This window comes from Electrophorus electricus, chromosome 25 (assembly GCF_041902795.1).
Source record: "Electrophorus electricus isolate QZ-2024a chromosome 25, ASM4190279v1, whole genome shotgun sequence".
NCBI classification, from domain to species: Eukaryota; Metazoa; Chordata; class Actinopteri; order Gymnotiformes; family Gymnotidae; genus Electrophorus; species Electrophorus electricus.
In genome coordinates this window covers 14222317-14248231 of record NC_137521.1, presented here as the reverse complement: position 1 = coordinate 14248231, position 25915 = coordinate 14222317, and the positions used below count along the sequence as shown (strand labels likewise).

At 40.9% G+C, this 25915-nt stretch overlaps 1 protein-coding gene across 4 annotated transcripts; it reads left to right on the top strand.

The window, feature by feature from the left end:
* csnk1g2b (casein kinase 1, gamma 2b) lies at positions 1-25829 on the top strand. 4 transcript variants are annotated; one of them, XM_081707344.1, is made up of 12 exons: positions 1-1207; positions 5303-6071; positions 16258-16327; positions 20096-20244; positions 20827-21061; positions 21491-21576; positions 22166-22250; positions 22384-22532; positions 22755-22835; positions 23718-23819; positions 24491-24597; positions 24927-25829. In XM_081707344.1, exons 2-12 carry the CDS (start codon positions 5844-5846, stop codon positions 24979-24981), a joined length of 1347 nt encoding a protein of 448 aa, XP_081563470.1. In that variant the 5' UTR covers positions 1-1207; positions 5303-5843; the 3' UTR covers positions 24982-25829. The 4 variants fall into 4 exon arrangements, with proteins under 4 accessions (XP_081563470.1, XP_026885757.2, XP_081563471.1 ...); XM_081707345.1 differs by lacking the exon at positions 1-1207 and adding an exon at positions 1215-1476; XM_081707346.1 differs by lacking the exon at positions 1-1207 and adding an exon at positions 1508-3160.
* The last annotated feature ends 86 nt before the right edge of the window (positions 25830-25915 follow it).

The window sequence follows — 25915 nt, the reverse complement described above, 5'->3', positions numbered from 1 at the left end:
TGTAGCAGCATCATAAAAACTAAAACAAAACAACGTTTTTAAAAATCCTGCTCATCTAGTTTGAGTGTCAACATGAGGACAACACTTGACCCCGTTATAGTGAATTTCGTACTGCACATGTCTGCGGCAGACGTCCACGAGTGAGATGCCGCGGAGATTACCTCGACATGTGGACTGTTTGGATGAGCTTTTGACTCACAATACCTAAACATGGTCTTGGTACTGAGGCATAAAAATAGCGCAACTTCATTTTCAGACTGCGTGAGAGCCTGCTTAAATACCGTGACCACAAAATGACAAAAGTGTAGGCTATATATCCATTGAAAGTGTTGATGCGGAAGTTTACCTTGACATGACTTGTACACATAAAATTGTATTTCAAACGACATCACATATTTTCCCTGCGCATGCTTGACTTGCAGTCCATACACACGTTTAGAGTAAAAATATAATTCTCTCGCTTTTAAACTCAAAAAGCTTTTGGGCTTCGCATCGGTGTCCTTGTTTGTTTTGTTAATGGTTGTTTGCATGAATTCCGTGTCATGATCTAGGTACAGATTTAAGTGGCGAAAATATATAACATCGAATAATGCATGAATCCTTGTGCAGATTCAGCACGCCGCACATATACGGAAATGCGCCCCCTCTCGGCACAGATTGGTATTCATATCAAGCGTAACTGATTTCTAGGCTAGTGGCTTTTGCATATTTGGTAAGGTTTATGAAAATGAGAATAGTGCTGAATGTGAGGAAAGAACACTCAGCAGCTGAGAAAAACTAGTTATGGATTTGAATTAAGATAGTTGGATTGCTAATACAAACGTTACTTTAAACAAAACACAAAAGTCAACGCGCAGAGTAACTGTCTTACTAACTAAAACACTCGTAAAATAAGTTTCTCAGTTGTGTTTAATTGTTAACTTCGTTCTCTAATGGCAAGCCACGTAAACCCGTCTGTTCTCTGGGCGCATTACTAGGACTATTCCTCATTCAGGTGCGCGAGGTGGAAAGCGCAGAGGCAGCAATGGGAGTGTCGCGTGACGCTGACGCCTCGTTCACCGACTCGAGAGGCTTAAGAGACAACAGCAAACCTGGCTAGTTGGAGAATTAAAAAAAACACAAACAAACAAAAAAAACAAACACACGTATAAAGCCATAAATAAAGGAACATGCGGCATACAACATAGGAAAACGATTGGGCGGACAGGTAATGGTTTTGTTAACTTTATGTAGTTAATAAAACTGTTTACTGATAATACGATAATACTTAAATCGGAAAGGCTAGCTAGCTAGCGTTAAATAGGTATCGTAGGTTAGCTAACAGTAGTTAGCTTAGTGACTGACAACTTGACGGTTAGACGCCTGTTCTACCTCAGCTTAATGGATCAGATAACGAGACGCTACAACTTTGCATCCTAGCTACGTAGCTTAGGAAGTGAATTGTCTTAATATGTAAAAATCTGTTCCTTTGTTGAGGTAAGTTACTCGGAAGGACTTGAGCATTGTGTTATTATTCAAGTGGAGAGGACATTGTTAGGCAGCTAACGAAACCTAGCTGTATATATCGCCGTGTAACGCTTTTAAAGATAAACAGCAAATATAGCTTCATCTCTTCAGCCAGCTAGCTAGCTACGTTAGATATTTTTGTAAAGTTTAGGCTTATCTTGCGTGACATGTAACTTTAATGTAACCTCGCTCACAAACAGTGTCTAACTAACTAAAGTGGAATATTGACCAATTCAACTTGATCGCTAATGGTACCGTTGGGATGACCTATGCTATCTGGCTGGCTACTATCTTAGTTAAGGTACCAATGGAATGACCAGTTTGACTAGCTGGTTAGCTAGTTATAAATATTTGATGATCTCAATTGTATAGTTAAATTGTTGCGGTCCTTGGGTGCATAGCATGTTAGTTAACTAGCTATCTACCGGTAGTTACGTCAGAAACGGTAGCTAGCTAATTGGTTAACTTGGCTAGCCAACCTAGTTAGCCATGCCACCAGCCGTAATGCAACCTCTAATGGAAATGTACTACGCATGATGAATGAATAAACTTTCATCTCCTATTTATTACCGAGTACTGGGATTCTGATTGTAGTTAACGTTGTAAATTATTTAGGTTAATTGTCTAGCTAGGTTACCTTCCTAGCGTTAACTAGATTCTTAGGGTAACCTAATTTTAGTTAACCTAAGTTGGATGGATAATTTATTTGTCTAGCTAATTTTATATATATATCTGTTTAGTTGAAAAATGTATATCTGGATGAGTGCTGCTAAATATATGGGTTTTAAAGCGTTTTCCATGTCTTGCTATTGGCACTTCTTGTCCCGTGAGAGAAAAGTTGTTTGAAGTAGTCCACCGCATGCGCTTAGCTGGCCCAATGTTGGTTATGCTTTTATATACATTTGGAGGTTTGATGTCTGTCCGAATATTAGCTATGATGTACAAACCCAACATATATTTGCTAGCTATTATCTTATTATACTGCCCTGTCTATATTTGACTGCATGTCTACTCTGTATGGCTAATCAAGCTATTAGGCCCCATTATCCAGGAGTGCTCCACAACCCCTATGGAAGTGAGGCGTTTATACAACCCTAGTATGATATCTGGGTCGAGTGGTATGAACGACCAGTATATATAAATGTTTCTATTAATGGGAGTTTAAGTAAGCAGTTGTTTAAACAATGCATTTTTCTTGTTGGCTAGCTAGGTAACTTAGCTAGGTTAGCCAGACGAGATACCTGAGCGACGTCTGCCTAATTTGACGATTATGTCTTGGTGAAAGGTGGAAGATTTTGTTGGGCCAGTATTTGTGTTTTATGTTCAATAGAAGGTTAGCTAACGGTAGCTACATGTTCATGTTTTTAAGTTTTTTTTTTCCTGCTTTTTGATTAGCACTAAACGAGGATACGCGTGGGCAGCTAGTTGGGCATTCGGTTGTTTTGCTTCTTGGTATGAGTGTAGCTGTAGAAAACGTAACCAAACCGAGGTCTATTTTAACCATATAAATGTGCACCGGTTATCAGATAAATAGAAGTTTGTCATGTAAGCTTGTTCGCCACATTAGTACATATATTCTGAGGTGTTGACATCAAAGTAATCCTGGTGTAATATTCTGTTAGTTCGCTGGCTACAACTCTGAAGTTTTCACTTGGTAAGTAGCTAAATAGCTAGCTAATGTTTTGATGTAGGCCGTGGATTTACCTAGCTACTTGATGGCAGGTGTTTTCAAGAATGGAAATCACGGGAACTAAATATTACTTGGAATGTTAAACAAATATTGGTGAATTTTTCAACATTGTTAAACGCGACTTGGATGAATTGGCAATTGTTTTACTTTTTCTCCTAAGTTATTTGACTCGCGTGTCAGACAAATTTTCTTATGATTATGAAACTGCAGTAACAACTTAATACCTGGCCTGATGATGGTGTTTATGTCCTTGTTTCTAAGGTAGAAAATAAACTACACAGAAGGCGTTGGGCCATTTGTATAGGGCGAGCCTGTCATTGGCCATTGATAGTATGTATTTTAGAGTTGTTGTACTTTGAATTGGTTGTCATAGAATGGGTTATATAATTCTCCGTTTATGACTCACCTTTGAAAGTAACCGGTGCAAGTTCTGTAAGAGTTAAGATGTCTGCAGTTTAGCTTTCTACATTTTTATGGCTTGATCTCATGCTGAGAAAAAAGGCCAAGCTACATTTCCCCCTTCTTTCACATTGTCTGTCATTCAGAATTCTACACCTCCCTCCAAGCACAGGTGCTGAGCTAACCAAAACAGAGGTTTATTGCAAAGGCTTAACGTCAGTCAATTTGATAAGTAATGAAATGAGTTTTTTGTTTAACATTGCTTAAAAGTACCTGAAATGTCTTATTTATCCCACCAGGAAAACTGATTGTTTCAACAATGGACATTTAGCGAATGTGCCAAGATTACTATTTACATGTCCCAAGATTACATTTAATTAAATTATCTCCCATGTTATTACTTACTGATGCATTTCTTATCAGACATATTGAATGTTAAGTTGACTCCAAAATCTGGCTCTGGGAACCTAATGCTTTAGATGAATTGTTGTTGTTGTTTGTTGTTTGTTTTTTTCTAAAACTAAGTTGGCAGTGGTTGTTCCTCACGTATCTGCAATCTTGTTACTGCAAGATACAAGGCTTGGTCCTGGTGCCAATTGATTGATTTAAGTGCATTTTCCAGTGAAGCTATAGCAGTATTATTAATAGTTCCTGCATTACCTGTTTCTACCTCTCTTGCCTTCCACTGACATCACCTCTGACTAAACTGGAGATTGTAGTCCACACTTAGGCTTCTGTTAGTTGTATACAAATGAGAAGCACAAATAGTTAATTCTTAGGAATCCAATAATGCATTTTAGACAGAGCAATAATGATAATTATAACACTACCAGTTTGACCCAGATGCGCCAGTGTCTCTGAGGTGTTTGTATGGTTTTTGGTGAGAATGTGAGCACTGACTAATCTCAGAAGTTCCTGTTGAGTCTCTTTTAGGTTGTTTGGACCAGTCACACACTTTCACTTAATCTGACACAATCAGATTTGTTCTTGACTTGTGTTGTGATGGTTTAAATAAAATGGTGATTGTTATTAACTAAGAATAATTAGGGGTCACTATTGTGCTTCTGTTCCAAATGCGGGGATGTTTTTGTCAAAGCTCTTTACCTGCAGACCACAGCTGTATGAGGACAGTCTGCAAGGACGGTTGAGGAGTTATCGAAAACTGATACACATGTTGCTTGGCTTGTAATTTGTGACTATAATGTTCCATGCTTTAGAATCCCATGACTGCAGTGCCTCTTGCCATATTTGGCTTGTGGTGTTTCTGCCTAATAAATGTCTCAGGCTTCACTCTGCTGATGCTAAGACATAGTGTTTGTTGCTCATAGACAATCTCTCCAGGTTTACCCAAAAGGTTCTGTATTGCTCATTTGGTTTTCTTGCCTAAACACAATTGTATTTATGCACACGCTGGCCAGTATTTATTAGTAATACTGGGTCATCTTCCTAAAATAATCTTACTTGTTAGAAGTTAGGTCACGGATTAGTGTCTGCATGATCTCATCATCCTCTAGATGATTTTATGTACTAATACTTGTGTAATTGTCATTGGAGTACTTATTGGACTGTTTTTGAAATGGATGCTTTTAAACTAATTGAGAACAGTTTATTGATTTAATGTCCTGTGTATGACAACTTCTAGTCTGGATGAGACCTGCACCTGTTCTGCTAATCACTGCTTTTTTGTTGTTGTCTAATGTCTTACAGGTATTTAGTGGAGAAAGCACTTACTTCACTGTGTGAACCTGTCGTTCCTGTCTTTACCCCTGCTGTTGGACTGCAGTATTTGTGCATGAAGAATGGTTTTGGCTTTTCCAAAGACTGACTTGCCAGAAACCATGAGGACCCTAAGGGGACATTCTATAGTGGCTCCCTCGATTCTGTAGCAGGAATTGTGTATGTGTGTGGTAATAATTTAGTGAGTGTGTGTGTGTGTGTGTGTGTGTGTGTGTGTGTGTGTGTGTGTGTGTGTGTGTGTGAATGTGCGCGTGTGTGTGTGTGTGTGTGTGTGTGTATTTAAGGTAGCACAGCTTGCCCCCTTTGGTCAGTAACGTGCTACTCGTAGGACACCACATCACAGGAGGAGATCCCCCATCCTGAAGGATTAATTCGGAGTGCATATACTGGTCTGAGTGCTCTCTCTGGCTCACTGCCTCTGACCCCACTATTTCCCTGGGGCTTGTTTTGACGCCTTTCTGCTGTGCATGGCCGGCGAGTAATCGTGGAGAGGCCGGGGTATCATAAGCTTATGGATTTTGATAAGAGAGGTGGGAAGGGAGAAGCCGAGGACCGGAAGAGGATGTCTAAGCCGGGCACCAGCAGGAGTGGGCATGGCAGCCGAAACCCTGGGAACAACTCGGGTGTCCTCATGGTTGGCCCCAACTTCCGTGTAGGGAAAAAGATTGGCTGTGGGAACTTTGGCGAGTTGAGGCTAGGAAAGAACCTCTACACCAACGAATATGTGGCCATCAAACTGGTAAGTGTGAGAGGAGAAATATGATGCATCTCCTAAGTATATGTAGGCATGATTTGTGCCTTACCAGTCTGTCTTTATTTTGACTGTGTGTAAAAAAACATAAAAAAACCCCCACCACATTCCCTTCACTACATTGAGAAGCTAGTTATTTTTTGGTTGGTTGTTAATTTTACTACTGATGATGATATTCCCCAGTATAAATGTTTGATAGCAGTTTACATTTTCTGTACCACTTTGAGGATATTAATTACATAGGTTAAGTTGATTAGGTACTACTTGTATTTTAGTTAAAGATGACTTGTAGGAATCCTGTACAGCTTTAAATTCAGCTCATTTAATTTTTTCAAGGCATAAAATATGCCCTTAGTTTTGTAGCCTGGGGATTAATCTAGTCCTGCAGCTGCAAAATGTACTCAAATACTTCTTGTTTTTTTTTTTTTTTTTTTTCTCTTTTCTTCATCCCTTTTTGAAGTTTCCTCTTTCATAGAGAGAAGTTTTTGTTTTGCAACAGAGTCAACAAGCCTTTATTTTTGCTTGAAAATCAGGTCCACTATAACCAGGCAGGTTTTTCAGGTAAAACTCATAAGTATTTTAAGTGTGACTTGAAGATTTTTTTTGAACAGCTGAAATGGTCATATTTGCATTTGGTAGACACCCTTGTCTCCAGTGACCTACAGAACTGCTTTGTAGTCTTTATCCAATAAATATCCTTGTATGATAATAGATAGATCAGTGAGACATACCGACAGTTTTTCCCTTCCATGTGCTTGCAGTAAATGTGTGAGCTGGGAAGAAGTGGAGGTGGTGGTAAAGAAAAGAACTGCTTGCTCAGCAGATGAGCTGGGTTTCTGTGAGAGTGATTGTCGTGCCTGCAATTGAGCTCCCTGCTTTAGAAGAAACCAAGGCTAAATGTAAAGAAAACGAAACAAAATTTAGAAAGTCATAAATTACTAATCTAGTTCATCATTTACTGTCATATTTTTACTGTAAAAACCTGAATTTGTAAAAGGTTTCAGTGTGCTAAAGAATTGTCTGGGGTTGCCACGCTCTTTCTTTGTGTTAAATATTAAGACCATATTTGAGTTAAGGTTTGAGGGGTCATAGAGTTATTGGTGGATTTTCTATTTTCATTGGTGTCGTGGAGCTCTAAACCCCACAAAAGGAGGGCTGTGTCAGTCTTCAAGGAAGGTTAAAGGTGAGTAACTGCAGTGTACAATAATAAAAGGTATAGAAATATTAAAAATTGTAGTGATGTACACAAGGTTTCTAGAGAAACAGTTTTTCAGAGAGAGGTCCGTCACCTGTGGAAGTCATTTTGCTTTCTCTCTGGAAACCTTCTGCATGCATACATACATGCATACAGATGTAAAGTTATAAAACATGTTGCATTGTTCATCTTTAATGCAAAGTGCTAACAGTCAGCTGTATCCTAATGATGAGGCTTTTGTTAACTTTGAAAGAGTGTATCGACAAGCTTGACCTTGCATTGGTTACTTGGGTTGAGGAAACATGATTTGCCAGTGCTTCAGCCTGTCCTTTGAAACACAAGCAGGAATGACAAGGGGCTTTAAGGAAGTAGGTGTCAGAAATCCATTTTTATCTGCAGGAAGCACGACTCCACTGGGCTGAGCTGGCTTCACTTAGCCACAGGCTATGAAATGCTGGATTTGGTATTGTCTCTGTCTAGTGAACTTGTATCACAAATCAACATTATGCCCATACTCAATCTCTCCAATACACTCTTAAGATTTATTCATTTAATTTTTAATGCATGTAAATGTGTGTTGGGGTGTATGTAGTCTCTCTCTCGATATGGGTGTGGGCAGTTATTACCTGATATTACTATTAGGTTTTTCTCTTAGACAACCACTTGGAGTTAACATAGTTTGTAAGGGCCACTTAATATTTTATTGCCTCATGTTTATTGGAGTCATTTAAAGCTGCCAGGGAAGTTCACGTGTTCTGGGAAACGACTACCTGTGTCTGCTCTATCCTTTCTATCGTGTGTTTGTATGTGTGTGTACTGTCTAACATGAGGACATCATTATCTTTACATTTCCTATGTCAAAATCTTCGTTATCTTTGTGTGAAGGCTATTTTGTATGCTGTTGTACGCTGTAATTGTGTTTTTATCCCTGTGTATTGGTATAAACATCTGACAGTGTTGCAGTCAGTATGTGTGGTTACTACAGGGAGCCGTACTCTAATGCCACCATTGAGCACACATTCTGTCTGCACAGAATGATTGGTTCTTTATTGTACATTGGTGCCTTAGATGGAGCTTGGCTCTTGTTTTATAGTACTATGCGGTTGCAGGTAAGATTCAGGTAGGTTGGCAACAGTGTGATATTTGTCGCACAGATTACATGTCTTAAATTCAGTGTGGGATTATAGCTCCAGGTCAGTGTCCTACTACATTGAGCTGCCGTTCACATGTTTACCAAGCTCTGTTTAGACAAGCTAGTCTTCCTCTGGATAGAAGTGTCACAAACATTAGCAAGGTGCCTGTAGGTTGCCAGTGGTTTGGACTTTCTGACATCTCAGCTCTTATTGTGTGGTGGTGGTTGCATTTTGAGAGAGAGAGAGAGAGAGAGAGAGAGACACAGAGACACGCAGGCATAGGGGGCTTACTGAAAGGTTGTCTTTGTTGGCCAGTTCTTGTGCACATAGTGCCTCAGTCTTCACTTTAGCTGTGCATGTTCTCACAGCGAGAAACGCTGGAAGACTGGAAACACTGTGTGTAAGCATGAACACGCGTACACATGCATCCTAGTTGTGGAATGCTTACAAACAACTGCTTGTAATATGAGTGTCTTGGTTTGTTTGATCTGACTTGTGGCAGCAGGTGTGTGTGTGCGCGCCTATGCTTACATTCTTGTTAGCCTGGTCATGTTTGATGGCATTCTCACACTGGAACATGCTTCCTTGTGGAAGGTGGTTGAAAGACTGACCGCTGGACAGACGCACGCGTGCACACAAGAGCAGGCAGTCACTATTAACTCTCCTAAATGTTTTCTCAGTTGGCTACATCATTCCTTCCCTGCTCTACTGTGACATGGATTGATGGATGGGCAGATTAATAAATGAGTCTGTGTCTACATGAGTAGATCAGGCTTCTCATATTGCCAGTAAGCAAATTGCTGGTGATAAGTCAACCCTACATAGGAAGCTGAAAACCGATCATTGGATCATGTTGGTAGAGTTATGGGTTTTGGTGAAGGACATTGCTGCATGTAAGGTGATAGAATTGTTGTTTGGCCTTTGTACAATACAGCTGCCATTGTATCCTCTTTCTCACTTTTGGTTTTAGGCATACTGTCTTTGCATATGTTCAGTCCTTCAGTATCCCACAGCTGAATGTTTCACTCTGGTAGGGTCGCTTAAACGTTTCATTCTGTGAGTGTATATGTAACTAAAGGGATCAGACTGCTCTGAGCCTCTCCACCTCTGTGAGTCATCATGTTAGAGGAATTCTCTCTCCCTCGGGCCATGCTAGGTACAAGATCAGCTTGTGTGGCTGCCTCTGTTTGGAGGGCTCCTATAAGGTCCCTGCAGCTGCCGCCTCCATCTAGAAGCCTGAAACCTGATCAGAAACGCTGGCAGTGTGCAGGTGTGGCTGACCATTGCCAACGTGCACTCTACAGCTGAGGATGGATTCCCAAATGAGCTACAGGGCTGGGCAATAAGTTGGTTTGTTAATATTAAATTTTGAATACCATAAAATGAATTTGTATGTTAAATTGAGGTTTTCCTTGGCTTTCGATGTTGTATCAAATAGTTTTGTGAATGGCAGATTTCCTTACAACCCACAGCAGTCTGTGTTGGTACCTTGAAGAGGTGTTTTTCTTGTATAACTGTTCCTCCATGTTACAGTGTTTTACATTTTGTCATTGGCAACAATTTGTTACTAAATCCTATATAAAATAACTGTGATGCAATATTTGGGTTATCTAACCTGTCCCAAATCTGGCATGTGTTCCAGGTGTTCATAGTGCTATGAGCAGGCAGCTGGGTGGGAATGGAGACTGCCCCTTTCTCCCCACTGTTTAAGTGAATGTCCCATGACTAAGTGTGGTCATATTGTGCTTGGTTTTGCAGCATGGTCCGTAAGGGCGTGGGGTTGGACCAGTGTGACAGGATGGTCAACGATGGTCGCTATTGATCTGTGGGTTGCTGAGAATGTCTGTCTTAAAACTGGGAATAAATTTGGTGGGTCTGTTGTGGGAATGTAGTATTGATCAGTAAGCTTAACCCCCACTGGAACTGTAGTGAAGGAATTTGCCATGTTATCATTTTAAAGTTATTTTTAGCAAACATTTCTTTGTGTAAGTGTGCAGTACCGTCTTTTTTTGCTTATGTACTTTTTTTATTTTATTTTTTTAAATTTTTTTTTTTTTTTTGAGGTAACATTTGGCAATCTGAGGGGGGGGAAACAGTTTTTTTTAAATGTATCAATATTTTTAGCAAAATGTCTTAAAATATTTATTTAAATATGTAATGTAAATGACAAGTGTACTGGTAAATAAGACTAAACTTTATCACTTTGGCTAAACTGTGTTTACCTCTTTACAACCATCACTAAAATAGTTGCTTTTGGTGACAACCATGACCTCTGTTTTCTGCAATTCATAATTTCAGCATAATCCACCTGTGTTAGCCAATCAGGAAACCACACTAATGGCAGGTGGTATTTCCTCCCGGTCTTAATTTGCATGTGCACATGGTAGGATTGGAGTGAGGGGCATTGAAGAGGATTAGACCGAATGCCTTGGGAAAGAGAATGATCTTGTTTTGATCCAAGTGTAGCAGAAATTAGCAGGAACAATTATAGTTGTTACATAATATACTATAGTTATTAGTACAGGTTTCTCTGTTGCATTAGGAAGTTGCACACAAAAATAAACTTGTAATTTGTAGATGTGAAGTGCTACTTTTAATTAAAGAACATGGATAGTGTGTTGTATGTAAATTGTTTTTCATGTTTAATGTAAATATTTCCTTTGAAACCTATGATTAAACAAATAAAAATGTAAAAAGTGCCTTGCTCTATACCAGCAAGTTTTACTTTTTTGGTTTTAAGGTGGATCAACAATGCATGCCCAGAGAAGGTGAGTGTGGTTTTTTTTAATATTTTATTTATTTATTTATTTATTTACATTATTTATAACTCTAGTTTGTGCATAGTAAGGGAAACTTTCTACCTCGTGGTTTCCACATCAAACACTTGTAAAGTGGGGGTTTTTTTTGTTTTGTTTTTTTTGCTTTGTTTTTTTGGAAGACCTTTGCATAGTGATACCTCACACCTTCATGAGAAGATATGTTTTGTAAATGCTTCATTAAGAGATGACTGTGTTGCAGCATAGCTGGTGTTTTCTTGGCCATACCCTCGTGGTACTCTTTAGCATGACTGCCCTGTATTGTAGAAAGCAGGGTTTCTACAAAGTATGGAAAAGTATGGTCTGAATAAGTATGGATAAAATAAAGGAAAGGGGGTATGGAGTATTGTTTTTTCCAGATCATTACCCTTTATTCTGTTTTTCTAAAATTCAGAATTTCTAAATAGATGGACAAGCAGTGTTTTTCGTGGTGTTTGGAGCAGTTATGCAGTGATGTAGTTATCAGAAAAGTCAGTCTTTTCTATGTAAGGAAAGTATACAGCTGTGTTCATTGTCGTTCCATGGGCACAGTGAATACACAAGGCTGCACTGGTGGCATGAAAGTATGACATTTAAATTTAACATTACCCCCCCCCCCCCCCCCCCATTATAAGACTAAAGGGTATAAAGAGAACAGTTTATGTATGTATATACATTATAGGCCAAAAGTATCGGTGCTTGTGTGTTGTTTGACTTTATTTATAGTTATTTATTAAACTGTTAATTTGTTTGTGTATATGTTGTACTCCATCTAACAGCCAATCAAGCAATGTCAATGAACAAAAGTTCTCTTTTCTAGTTCCCTACTAGTTGAAGGTACACAGCCATTTAAATTATGGCATAAACTGATTAAGATTTGGCTTTAGTGGTAATTTGCCAACATAATTGCATACCTATTCAAAATGTAGCATGCATGTTAACAGTTGGTTTCTAAAACCATTTATTTACATAATAAACATCCAACTGTTTATAGTCTGAAAAATCTAAGAAATCAGAGTCTGGAAAATGGAATTTTTACATGTAAAATGTATAGCAATCTCTGTTGCTTTTGCACTACTTTTATGTAACATTTTTACTGCAATGTCAGAACTAGAACCTGTCTATCTAGTATATCTTTACAGAAATACATTTCTCACAACATTAAACTGTTTGCTGTATAGAAACTGTTCAACATTTGTTTTTAATCTCTGTATGAATATACTTCTGTTTTAAATGGTGTTCTTTTTTCATGTTTATTTAATTTTGTTATTCTCTGTTTTGTAAACTATTCTGTTTATACTCCAGTATATGTATTTGGCGTGTTACAATATCCATTTTGCATTCTTTTTAAAATGAGTTACCAGTGCAACTGCAGTAAAACTCAACAATATAGAGTTAAAAATGACTTGAATGAAAAGGTTGACATCAATGAAAAATCTGAATGATTATGGCTTCAGAGCAGCTAGAGGTACATGGTTAGAATTAGTTAAACATCTGGAGCTAGACTGTTAAAACTGGCTCAGGCCATATAGTACTTGCTGAGTGAGGAGAAGGATGCCATAATCAGAAATGGTAGATTCAGTGGTGTTCGTTCAGCAGACATCTCAGAAATATCCAGCTGGACGGATGGCTCCATCTGTCAGTTTCATTAGCCACAGCCTAGGTGTAAAAAATAAATAAATAAATAAAATCATTATAAATTAGAGGTCGTTCAGTAAAAATGTTTCCCCTAAAAATGTTGGTGCAGTTAATATAGCAATATTATCAGTAGGCATTCACTAAGTTAAATATGAAATGGTCTGTTGCTATTATTGGTTCCCTATGCCATTCCTAGGCCTTTGTCACTAACATAGTAGAGCGTTTTGGACCCTTCTGCCATCTCTCAGGGAACACACGGTGCAACCTGCTCTCTCCCTGCACCCATCAGAAAATGTGATGGATCACCAAGCTGTGGACATGGTTCATCTTTAGGGCATGGTCATCTTTTCTTTTTCTTTTTTTTGTCTTTGCTGTCAAATAGTAAAACCTATCAATAAAAACGTTTGAATTCCAGAATTCATCTAAATGAATACTTAATAGTGGCCTTGTTTTCTTATGCGGGTTATGTAGGTTGCCTATGATTTAACCTTCCATTTCACCCCGAAGAGTGAACTGTATGAAACCAGGGATTTGCTATTGGTGTGTTGTATGGAGCACTTGCTAAAATGAGCAACAGTAAATTTACAGATGTAAAATTGTAGGGATTTCTCTTGTCCTCTATGCAGAACATTAGGTTCAGGCCATCTCTGTCTTTTTATCCTGCCTTTTTAATCTGTGATTATTTGGCCTGTTAAAGTAGATGATTAAAAGTGATTTGAGGCAGCGTGACCTGAAACCCATAAAGTATTACCAAAAAATTGGCAAAGATGGATAATATCACTCCCTGGCAAGGATTAACCTCATTTAGCCATGTCCATGATGACCTCTTTGCATTGTGGCATTTTCAGAATGACTTGCTGAGTATTCATTGTCAGTGTTTGAATTCTTGGATCAGTTGTATAACGCCACTGTTTTTAACTGTATCATCAGTGTTCATGGTGGAAAATGTTGCATATTGGTACTGGTTGGCTTAGTAATCACACAGACAAATCATATGGTTACAGTCAGATCCTGATTGGACAGCTTTTAAGACATATGCTGTGTAGTATTTAACTGTGGTAATGCCTGCCAAACCTTCAAAACAATACTCTATGTAGCACTAAATGTGCTTGTGGGGTTTGTGTATCTGCAGGTTTTTGTTAGTTGAGAACTCCCAGCTGGTAAAATGCATACAATACTCAAAACAGCACCTGGAAGTCCTCCCTTTTTGTGATACCATGTCGGATCCCTTCAGTAGCTTCTTGGGCCATACTGTGTTAATAGTTCAAATGAACCACATCAGAGCTTGTTTTTGAAACAGTGCCAGGCTTTTAAAAAATTAAGTTTGATGCAATACATTATCAAATTATATAATATATATCACTAAAAATAAGCCATTAATATCGCCCCATTCCAGAAGTTCATAAAATTGTATGAAATTGACTAGAGAATGATTGATTAATGTGAAATATTGGCTGGAGTTAGGGTGTTCCTGTGTTCAGTTTGTTGCTTTGTTTGATTGTAAGGTTGTATTTTTGGCCTTCCAGGCACTGGTGAGCTCAAATGTCTATTGAGTTTTGAATGTGTCCTTTAGAACAAAATCGTAGGTGGAAGCAGACACTCATGTGTAAGTCTCCTATGTCTGCCTTTCTAATTGTGTGGGGGGTTTTTTCTCTCTTTTTTGGTAGCTTGTATTAGGTTTTGGGAGTTGCAGTTATTTGATTGGATGTTTTTAAAGATGAATCCTTTTTATTGTGTATTTAAATCGAGCTGAATTTATTTATTTATTTTTTTAAACTCTGATGAAGGCCTGCCAAAGCACTTTAGTTAGAATGAAGGTTTTTCATTTTCTAGTCAGTAGGTTTAGCTGGTTTCTTCTCTCTGGAACTAGGTTATAGCACATGTTGGTGTTTGGTTGTATTCTTACATTACAGGCTTTTTAGTGCTGGGGTTAATGTTTGCCAAACGTTACATCCATTTAGGTTATGCTTGATTTCAGTGGTGTTCGTTAGTGGCTTGGATTTTGTCAGATTTCTGCAATGCTTGAGTTCCTGTATATCTTATGTTTTTCTTGGGAAGAGCTTCATTTCTGCATGACTGACCATTTGTATTTCGGGGGGGGGGGGGGGTGTATTTATACACATGTCTCCTCGGTTTGGATGTGAGAATGTGGAGCAATGTTAAAATGGGGTCATGGTCTGGCTCTGTCCACAAATTCATTTTGTGCTTATTGATGGCACATAAAACCACCATAATCCCTTGAACCTTCAGAGTAGGCAATTTGGAATACATAGTGTTGGTTAGTTTTTAAGCCATCTGTTTTTCATAATTAGTTATATATTTCTGATGCAGTCTCAGAATCGGACTTTTTGTAGCCAAGTGCACGGCTTCAGTAGTATCTCTCCCTTTCAGCACAACTCTGCTTAGCTGCTCATCCCTGGTCCTGAATACGCCAACCATGTGTTTGGGCTTCCCCTGCTCTGGCAAACCTGACCCCAGCTCATCAGCCTGATGTTCACACAGGCTGATGAGCTTCACATTGAGTTGCCTCAGTCTTGTCACTGGAGCACACAACTTCAAAGATGGTTATTAGGCATGGGAACCATTGGCTGGAGGTCATGTTTCCTTCGGAGCTTATAGAGCTTGAAGATTGGTCTCTGCATTCTCTGTGCATGCTGGATCCAGCAGGGTGACTCAGTGCTGCTGGATGGGTGTTTCCCTGTAACCTGAGACCTAGCAAAGCTAATAGAAGCTCTGCTATTTGTGTTCTTCACACACAACATTGACCACTGGAAAGCTTTCTGAGCATTTACTCACCTTTCTTCTATTAAAAAAAAAAGTAATATGGCAGGTGAAGGCAGACACCCTGGGTATTTCCCCTTTAGAGAGCCCTGACCCTGATTTCCTGTTCTGGTGACCCTGCTGGTTTGGCAATAATTCCACAGGTATAGTTTAATCATTAGGCTGAACATTCTTTATCTGCTCTTACCAACTTGCAGTCTTCTTTTTCTTGAAAGTCACAATTTAGAATGGTCATCACAGGGGGGCTCAGAAAAAAAAATGCAATAAATGGCGTAAAGGACTGTTTGCATTATAACTGTGTTGTAGCACAGCTGTGTTATAACACATTAGTGCTTGGTTTCTTTTAACAGTGGGATGTTACCCTAATATAATGTCAGCTTTGAAGAATATGAAGACTTAACACTGGCTCACTAGATGGGCCTGGTAGGCTAGGTGATGCATCTCGAATAAACTGTAACCTTCACACTGCTGTCCTCTGGAAGTTTTTACATACACTCTCCCTCAAACACTTTGTTTTTATACTGATGGCTGCCTCAGAGCAACCCAAACTAATGGTTTAATTTGTTGACATGGTGTGAGCTGCTTTTCTTTTCTCCTACATACCTCTTAATGGATGTTTGTGTTTGTTTCAGGAGCCAGTTAAATCCAGAGCACCACAACTTCACTTGGAGTACAGATTTTATAAACAGTTGGGAAACTCAGGTAAGTCCTGAGTCCCTCTTCATGGGTTCTCTCTTTATTCACTGCTGGAGAAAATCATTGTTTGTCTGTGCAAAACAATTTTCCTGCTCCACGTCCTGTGTGGCTTGTTGTCTGGCCTGTGTGCTGTGAGAACCATGCGGGCAGTAAGCTCCAGGGGCTTTTATGTGGCAGCGTTACCTCTCGGCCAGCATACGTCGGCGGATGACCTCATGACTCAACATTGGTCCTGGGCCACATATACATTGCATGCACTCATGCACTGTCAATTTAAAGAATCGGTAGGTTTAAATTTGAGAACTTATTTGCATTATGTTGGTATTCCCTTACAAAAATTGGAAAACTTTTTTTTCCCCTTGTGCTGTGACATAACTGAGGTGCTGGTTTATTGCTTCATTATTGTCATGTTTGTAAATAGTCTGGACATCATGCATACCCAGTCCAGTTGCTTACTTATAGTATAGTAATTTTCTCAGTGTGAATGATGTGAGGTGGAGTATGGCATGGGTCATTCTCAGTGCTGTGTGGCAGGGAAAAGCAGGCTGAACAGCTGGCAGCTCAAATGGGATGTGGTAGAGAGCTGGGAGTTTGATCTTTGATCTTCCTAAGCCCTTAAATAAAAACAAGAACGGCACGGTCAAAGCCTGTCTGCTCCAAGCCATTTGATTGGTGGGCTGGTAGGTTGACAATCAGGCATTGACACTTTCGCTTGCGCACACACACACACACACACACACACACACACACACAGCCACACAATCAAGAAGCACCCAAGCACTTTGACACACATCCCCTTCTTAGCAGCGGGTGGGCTGCAGTGCAGAGATCTGATTCGCAGGCCGAGTGTCTCCTGAGCGAGCGTGAGTGCCAGCCCTCTGGTGCCAGAATGGGAGCTCCCTGAGTGTTAAGAGCCAGAACGAGGGAGAGGGAAAGAGGTAGAGGAAGTGTGCAGAAGGGCTGGCCTGTAGTATTTATAGACAGAGCTCTGCCCAGCTGGGTTGCCATTATCAAATATCCACCCCAGTAACACATCACTGGAAAACCTCTTGAGGAAGACGTGGGGGGGGGGGGCACTGTTAGTTTATTGTTTAAATACAGTTTAAGCTTTGGTTGAATGGGGGGATTTGCAGAATGAGGCCACCTAATAGGAAAGGAAGAATTCGCTGGTTTGATGAACAACAGTTATATTGCTCAGGCTTCCTTGTCCCATTCACCTTATAGCCTGTGTGCTAATTTCAGATCATCCTGCAATGACATGCTTAGTCAGAATGTCTCCCAGCTGCCAGTACATTTAAGAAACATTGTAGTGTGTGTAATGTTCTTTTACTCCCCCCCCCCCCCCCCTTTGATTTAATTGATGATTAAACGTAATACATGGATTGGTTTCTGCACATTCTGAAACTTTAGAAATTCTAAATGCACTGCCAGACCTAACTGGCAACTGCTTCACAAGACATTTGCTAATGTTTTTTGGAAGTTTTGATGTTTTTTTTTGTTTTTTTTTAAAGTATCACTCAGAACGCCAATACATGTGTGTGTGTGAGTAATGAATAAAAATGACAACGCTCTCTAAAAATGACAAAGCTCTTTGTTATTAGACTGTATGTCCCTTCTTAAATTTGACTCTTACTACTGTTATTCCTCTTTGGTGTGTTTTAATACGTATTGCTTGTTTTTTTTCTGTTTTTTTGTTTGTAAGGTTACTTTATCTAGGGATGCACTCTAAATTTAACTGTACACTTTACAAGACTTGCTCATTCTGAGGCCTCTTTGTGGGCTGCGATGCTGGCCAGGGTTTGTGGGAGGTGGCAAATGGAAGGGGAGGTTGTAGACACAGCAGCCCTGCTGTCTGCAACGAGCTAACAGGTGGAATGTTTAGTCCTTTCCTGGTGTGTGCTGATCCCGCTGGCAGGAGTTCAGGCCTAGCTGGACAACACCATGAGGGCAGGCCCGTGTGTCCTCTGGCACCTCGCTGGAGCACCTCGTAGATGGACACACTGGAGACCAATGCACTGAGGGCCACCGCCTGTTGTTTTCTATGTTGTCATTATGATTTACACTTTACGAACGTTAGTTACACACAGAAAAACCTAACTTGCCTGCACAAGCCTCTACCTCACTGTTTTCCTGTTGATGTGGCTTCATCTCTGTTAAGTCCCTGCTCTTCGTTGCTCCTAGAACAACCATGCACTTTTCATGGACCAGCATCAATTATTAAAGGGCTTACAGCTTGCCGGACAAGGTTTCATTCTCTCCAGTCACTCTCAAACTGCAAATGGTTTTAAATGTTATAATAATTGGTTTTCTTTGCTCTGGGCTCGAAGGTTTTTGTGTGTGGCAGTTTTAGTCAAAAAGGCCAGTCTGCCATGAGCGTGTCCATGATCTAGGTGGACCTGCAGGGTGTGGTGCTGCGCTGCTACTGGATGGGACCTCAGCAGCATGTGCTGGTGCTCTGCGCAGCTGTGCTGGAGCTGGCTAACCTGAGCCCTCTCTGTTTATCTACTGTATCAAAGCAGGACCATGACGATCACGCTGCAGCCTCCTGGCTATTCTCCATGCTAGCTCGGCTGGAGGAAGCACAGGGCTAGTACTGGCTCTCACTCTGTGCTCAGTCTTTAATTCTGGCCCTGGCCCAGTTCGTCTCTTGCTCGCTCAGGCGCTGTGCTTTGTGTGTGTGTGTGTGTGTGTGTGTGTGTGTGTATGTATGTGTGTGTGTGTGTGTGAGTGTGAGTGTGCGTGTGTGAGAGTGTTTGTTTTTTCCCCCAGTTCTGATAGTGTGGGTTTCTGAAGTGAGTGCAGCAATAACAAAGATTGGAAAGTGCCCCCCCTCCAAAAAAAATGCTCTCACTGTAAACTGTAAGTTTTTGATTGTAGGTGGGCCATCAAAGACTCCAAAAAGGAAATGACTACCTACGTAATTACTGTTCATTACAGAATCCTGTTTGTACAGCCGTTCTCTATCAGAGTATTCATGCTACAAGTCGCAGTAGTCTTCTGCAGGTTTATAATTATACTGTTGTGCTGCTTGGTGTTTTGAAGGGGTATGACTATAAAGACAGAGCAACGCCCTGTGTTGCCAGTAAGGGGGAGTGTTGACTGCAGTGTGAAGCAGTAGATTTCCTCCTACTGTGAACTGAGTGAATGCAGTGCACAGTTTACAATTAAGAGCTTTGATGAGTCAGTTTCCTGGTTGCTCCGTTGCTGTGACGACATCCGTTACAGCTGCAAGTACACAGTGAACCAAGTAGGCTAAAGTGCAGGTGCATGCGTGTGTCTCCTCATGGGAATGGTGCCAGTCTGATCAGGGAGAATCTTTGGAGGAATCTACCTCAAGTTCTATGGGGTGATAGCCACAGGGCAGACTCTCCTGCATGTGAACACTGAATGATGACGTCACCATTGGCTTTTGCTGGATCCTGATTGTGCTGTTCTTCCTGGACATTGAGGCCAAGAACAGTCGCAACTGATAGGCTTCACACACATAATGTAAAACGGCAGAGTAAGCTACAGTTGTCTTGTAGGGCTGTATAAAAATCTGTAGTAATTGCATGTAATTATTAGAGCTGAATAATTAGTGATTGACATTAGTAATCCATCATGTTATTAGTGTTTATTCTCAGAAAATCTGGCTCATAAGCAATATTGGCACTGTAGTGTTCATTTAATTCCTAAGTTGAATCAAAATAGAATTGATATCAAACCGAACCTTATGAGTTGAAGGAGGTCTGGGCCGATGCTTAGCCCTGGTGCCATGTGTCTGGTTCTCTACAGAGGGGATTCCTCAGGTGTTCTACTTTGGCCCATGTGGGAAATTCAATGCCATGGTTTTGGAGCTGCTGGGCCCCAGTCTGGAGGACCTGTTTGACCTCTGTGACCGCTCCTTCTCCCTCAAGACCGTCCTCATGATAGCCATACAGCTGGTGAGTCTACTGCAGCCTGCTCCTCTCAGAATGGAGAAGTGCTTTTTCGTGAACTTTGTTTTTGGCTTGTTGTCACCCACACAGGCCACAATGAATATTAAAACCAAAATAGTTGTTTTGCACTTGCAATTTGGGTTTACTGCGGCCCTGCACTGAATAGAATTGTTTCTCCAGTTTTAACATACCAAATCCAACTTTTCAGCCAGTTAGCAAGCTGTTTGAGAATATAGCCAGGTGTGTTGGAGCAAAGAAAACGTCTAATTTGGCACCACTAGTACCAGGGGTGATGCGCACTGATCTAAATGTGAATAGTATGATGATTACAAGAGACATTGTTCTAGTATGTTATAGGGCAGTGTCTTCCAAATCACCAGGGACTTCAGGGACCTGCCAGACAGTCCGCATTTTAACTCTGTATCAGCTCTTAGCACAGTTGTACCAGGTGTTCAGTGTCCTTGACTGCTTCATTCTGGTCTGCTGGGAGCTGAAATTTGGCGAAAATGTGCACTGTTTGGGGAGGGCCCTCAGTGACAGGGTTGGGGATCACTGTTCTAATGTCTTATCGTGTTTCCCGTGGCTCAGATAACACGCATGGAGTATGTTCACACCCGGAGCTTAATATATCGAGATGTGAAGCCGGAGAATTTCCTGGTTGGTCGGCCAGGCAGCAAGAGGCAGCACACCATTCACATTATTGACTTTGGGCTCGCCAAAGAGTACATTGACCCAGAGACCAAAAAACACATCCCGTACCGGGAACACAAGAGCCTGACCGGCACAGCCCGCTACATGAGCATTAACACACACCTGGGCAAAGGTGAGCCCCAGTTGCCTCTCCCCCACTCATTTTACCTGCCTCTGACCCTGCAATACACAGTGCTTGTGGTTAGCGAATTGTTCCGTGTGGCAAAACCTCCAAGTTTCTCTCACATTATTATTTTGTGTGTGTGTAATGGAAGCAATCCTCTCTAAAGAAAGTAGTCTAAAGTCAGTGGAGGCTGTATATTTCAGCTGATTCTCTAGAAGAAAAACCTTACCAACATGCAGAGTTTAACACCACTGCATATTATATTCAAATGCACACAAACACTTACCTGGACTGAGAGCATTAGGCTTGAATTGGAGCCAAACTCTGCAGGGCAGTCTTTAGAAGCAAGGCTAGAAGCACTGTACTCACCATAGAAAGAGTGTCAGCTGGACACAAACAGCCATCAAACTTAAAGGCACCGTTCTTTCTGATCCTCAGAGCAAAGCAGAAGAGACGACCTGGAAGCGCTTGGACACATGTTCATGTATTTCCTGCGGGGGAGTCTACCCTGGCAAGGTCTTAAGGTAAGGTATACATTTTGTGATCTGTATCATCTTACGGACAACAGCACGTGCACACACAAACCACTGTCCATGCCCTTGGTATACTAAATGTTGCTTCTCTCATGACTATTCATTGAGTAATGGTTTTTACAGGTCTTAATACATTATTCTCCACACCTGCTAATTAGAATGTCACGTTCATGTTTCCTCCACTGTGTTTTTGACATCTGTAATATATCCTTATTAAAAGCTTTTTTTTGCAGCTGGTAAATACCACATTTAGCTGTTTTCCCCTTTAGAGAACCTGTTTGCCAGAGTTCTGTCAGAAAGACTGTGGTTTTCTTCTTTCCTCACCTTTAAAGTGCCTTCGACACATTAGCTGCACTCAGTTTTTGTCAAATTAGATCAGTTGAGAAAGAAAGAGACCACTAAGGGAACATGTCTTGGTCCTCTCTGCGGTCTCCTCTTGAAAGTATTTCAGATTAATCGGTAAGCTTAGCTTGAGGGATGCTGGAGTTTACTGTGCTCCCTACCTGCGCTGCATGACTGTTTCCCCCTGGGAGTTTATGCCCAGCCGTTTGAGTCCACCCATGCGCTTTCTCTCCTACAGGCAGACACGCTGAAGGAGCGCTATCAGAAAATTGGAGACACCAAGCGGGCAACACCAATTGAAGTGCTCTGCGAGAATTTCCCAGGTCAGTTTGGGCCTGGCCCTTAGGAAACAGTTGAACTGAGTGGTTTTCTTCATTTTGTTGTTCTCTTTGTGCGTCGTGTTGGCTGATTTGAAGTTGTGAATAGCCTACCTCCTGTCCCCTCACTGTCGTGCAGAGGAGTTGGCAACATACCTGCGATACGTCCGAAGGCTGGACTTCTTTGAGAAGCCCGACTACGACTACCTTAGGAAGCTTTTCACGGACCTCTTTGATAGGAATGGCTACATCTTTGATTATGAATATGACTGGGTTGGCAAGCCTCTTGTGAGTTTTGATTTCACTCCTACATACCAAAGCTTTCAGCTCTTATTGCCCACCAGCCCCAACCGCCACTCTCTCCCTCTCCTCACACCATTACCACTTCCTGTATATTCTTCTCAAAAGCCTTGTGTTCGTAACAACACAACGTTAATCTTTTGCACATGTGAGTTTGTCCATATTGGCCAGTCAGAGGTATAGTGTGTGCGCGTGTTTTTATGTCTCTAGCCCACGCCCATTGGCCCCATCCCTAGCGATACACCACAGGCCAGCAGCCGGGACAAAGCACAGCAGCAGAACAAAGCGCAGGTGAGTGCCTGTCAATCACAGCCTGGAGTGGAGGCTCCCTCCATCACAGCCTGCAGATCAGCCTCCTCTGTCCATGCAGCCCTTCTGTCGTAGCATGCACGCTCCCCCTTGCCTGCACGGTGCTTTCCCAATGTCCCATATGTTCCAGCTGCTGCTTGATCCCATTGCTCACATTGTTGTTCTAAAGACCATCACTGGATGGATGGAAGGTCACTTTTTGTGGATTTATCAGGAGCTCATTTCCATAACAAGTGCAGGCTCTCCTTGGCCACGAGGCCCAGGAACTGTGGTGCTTTCCCAGTTTCTGTCAGAAACAAGTTAGCTGTTGCGTTTAATCACAACATTGGTGACAAAGTCCTGTATTGTTTGTCTATATGTCACAGGTGTCTGAGTAAAATAAATAAATTCTGACAAAGGCTTCAAGGCAGCGCTCTATTGTGATTTATATTCAAATGAATTTGAGCCTGAGTTTTGCAGTCTGTTCTAGATGGCAAGTACTGGCAATGAAACAAAAACCTTGACATCTAGATGTCTTCAAAGTAGTATTTCATTCGGAGTTACTCAACACACTATAAACGCTAAACACCATCACCAGGCAAGTCTCAGCCCAATGTGGTGCATGTTTCTGCCTGATTAGTGGTAGTGCTTTTGGTGGTTATTTGTGTTTCCCTGTCCAGTTTTAACTTTTATATTCTTTTTTTTCCACATGAACTGTACTGCGTCTGCATGTTAAATATCTCCTTACGTGTGCTTATTTCCTTGTTTTTGGTTGTTTATATACTGACTCCCTGCCTCCCTTCCCACTGTACCTCACACCTGCCTGCCCCCTCTCCCTGCCCTGTAACACCCCTCTGCTGTGTGCACGGCTGATTGGTTGCTCAGTCTCTTGATCCCAAATGGAGTGAGTCCCCACCCACTCCCGTGACCAATAAGGAGACGTTGGAATCACAAATCGCAGCTGATAGGCTGGGTGGCTCAGTACAGGTACTGCTTGTGTGTGTGTGTGTGTGTGTGTGTGTGTGCGCGTGCCTGCCTGCCTGCTTTGATTCTTGCTTCCTCTCTGTCTTTGTGCAATAACTGACCTACAGCTCTCAGCTCACCTGTTTAATTCTTCACTCTTCAGGCTGCATCTACAAAAAAGTGCTTGGTTGGGGACACACCTCCTCAACATTCAGTGTGGCTTGGGATTTGATTGACTGTAGTGTGATAGGATGGAATGACTATTATGGAACAAATAAGAAGTCTTATTCATACCATTTCTTTAGTTGCCTTTTTTATAAGGTTTCTTTATAGTTTTATTACTTTAAAGAGTGGTACTATTTGTTTGATAGGAGAGCACGCTTATGAAATCCTTCTGCCACCTAGTGTCAGTCTTTGTCATTGCCTCAGTAGCATTTACATGTATGTTTTTACAATGTAGCCAACATGCTATGCAACATACATTCCAATACCTGTGAACAAACTTAATAAATACCATTTTAAAAACTTTATCACTACATTGTTCTCTTTAAATGCCTTAGGTGTACACATACAGAAGTGTTGACTTGTGATAATTAATACTGGCTTTGATACTTAAACAATAATTCCACATGACCCCTAAACTCACCTGGTATTTGCCTGCTGTCTTATGCGGCTGACTGTTTGTACCTATGCAGGTAATGAGCTCGACCAACGGAGAGTTGAACACAGATGACCCAACCGCAGGACACTCTAATGCCCCAATCACAGCTGCCACTGAAGTTGAGGTGGCAGATGACACAAAGTAAGGCCGAACACCCTACTGGAGCCGCTTGGAATTGCACTCGTGGTTCAGTTGCTTGTGTTTGTGCATTCAAAAAGTATGCATAATGATCAAAATCCCAGAATTTTTATTCTTTTATCAGTGGATGTGTACACTCCCCATTTCACAAAGCTAAGTATTCCTGTCTTACCTCACTATGGTAGGAGAAATCACCACACTGCCACATCATACTGGGATTGCTTTCAGTTTTCCTGAGAGCTATGATTGTGCTCATTTCACTAACATGAACCGACTATCCAAGTGTTAACTGAGAGATGTGTTAATGGATTTTAATGTGCCTTTTGCTTCAGGTGCTGCTGTTTCTTCAAACGGAGAAAGAGGAAAGCCCTCCAGAGGCACAAGTGAACAGTCCTCTGAAGAGAACTTGAAACATTCTGATCACTGTCAAGTTTTAAATGGAAGCAAATACACTGCTCTCTTCTCTTCTCTTCTCTTCTCTTCTCTTCTCTTCTCTTCTCTTCTCTTCTCTTCTCTTCTCTTCTCTTCTCTTCTCTTCTCTTCTCTTCTCTTCTCTTCTCTTCTCTTCTCTTCTCTTCTCTAAGCCCTGCCCCCTCCTGTCACTTCAAATCCTGTACCAACGCTCCTCTTTGCTTACACAGCTAAAGGAATGTTGTTGACTACATGACACTCTCTTTTTTTCCCTTTTAAAATAAGAAAAAGTAAACAAAGCATATGTAAAGAAGAAAACACCTCAAACATAGAGGGATGATGCAGAACTCTGTATAAAAACAATGATAAATGAAACCTGTGACAATTTTGAAAACAAAAAAAAAGCTGTTTGAAACAGTTGTTGTATTCTATAATTCATGCAGAATATTTTGTTGTTCAATGGTCACTGATCCAAGGACAGTTCATTGATGGATCAGGTAAATTGAGTTTTCCTTAGCAGTAGTTTCTGTTTGTTTCAAATTTGAGGGCAAAAACTGCAAAGCAAGTTTTTTTTTTTGTTTTTTTGTTTTTTGTTTTTTTTCCCTCTTGGTAGTGATTGGTGGGTTGTTTTCAGAACTAAATACCTGGATTGAAAGCAAACATTTACATTCTGTGTTGTGATAACCTGTACAAATTTTTTACATTTTTCTGTTTCTCTTTTTTTTTTTTTTTTTTTTTTTTTGTTGTGTTGATGTGGAGTTTGTTAGCACAGTGACTGTTCTCAGGTACTGTGGATGATGGAGAGATAAACAGATTCTAAGCTCTCTGCTTATTATTGCACTTTTGGGGGGCAGAAAAGAAGACAAAACAACATGGTCCGGGGGGGTGCGACTGCCCTACGATGGTTCCC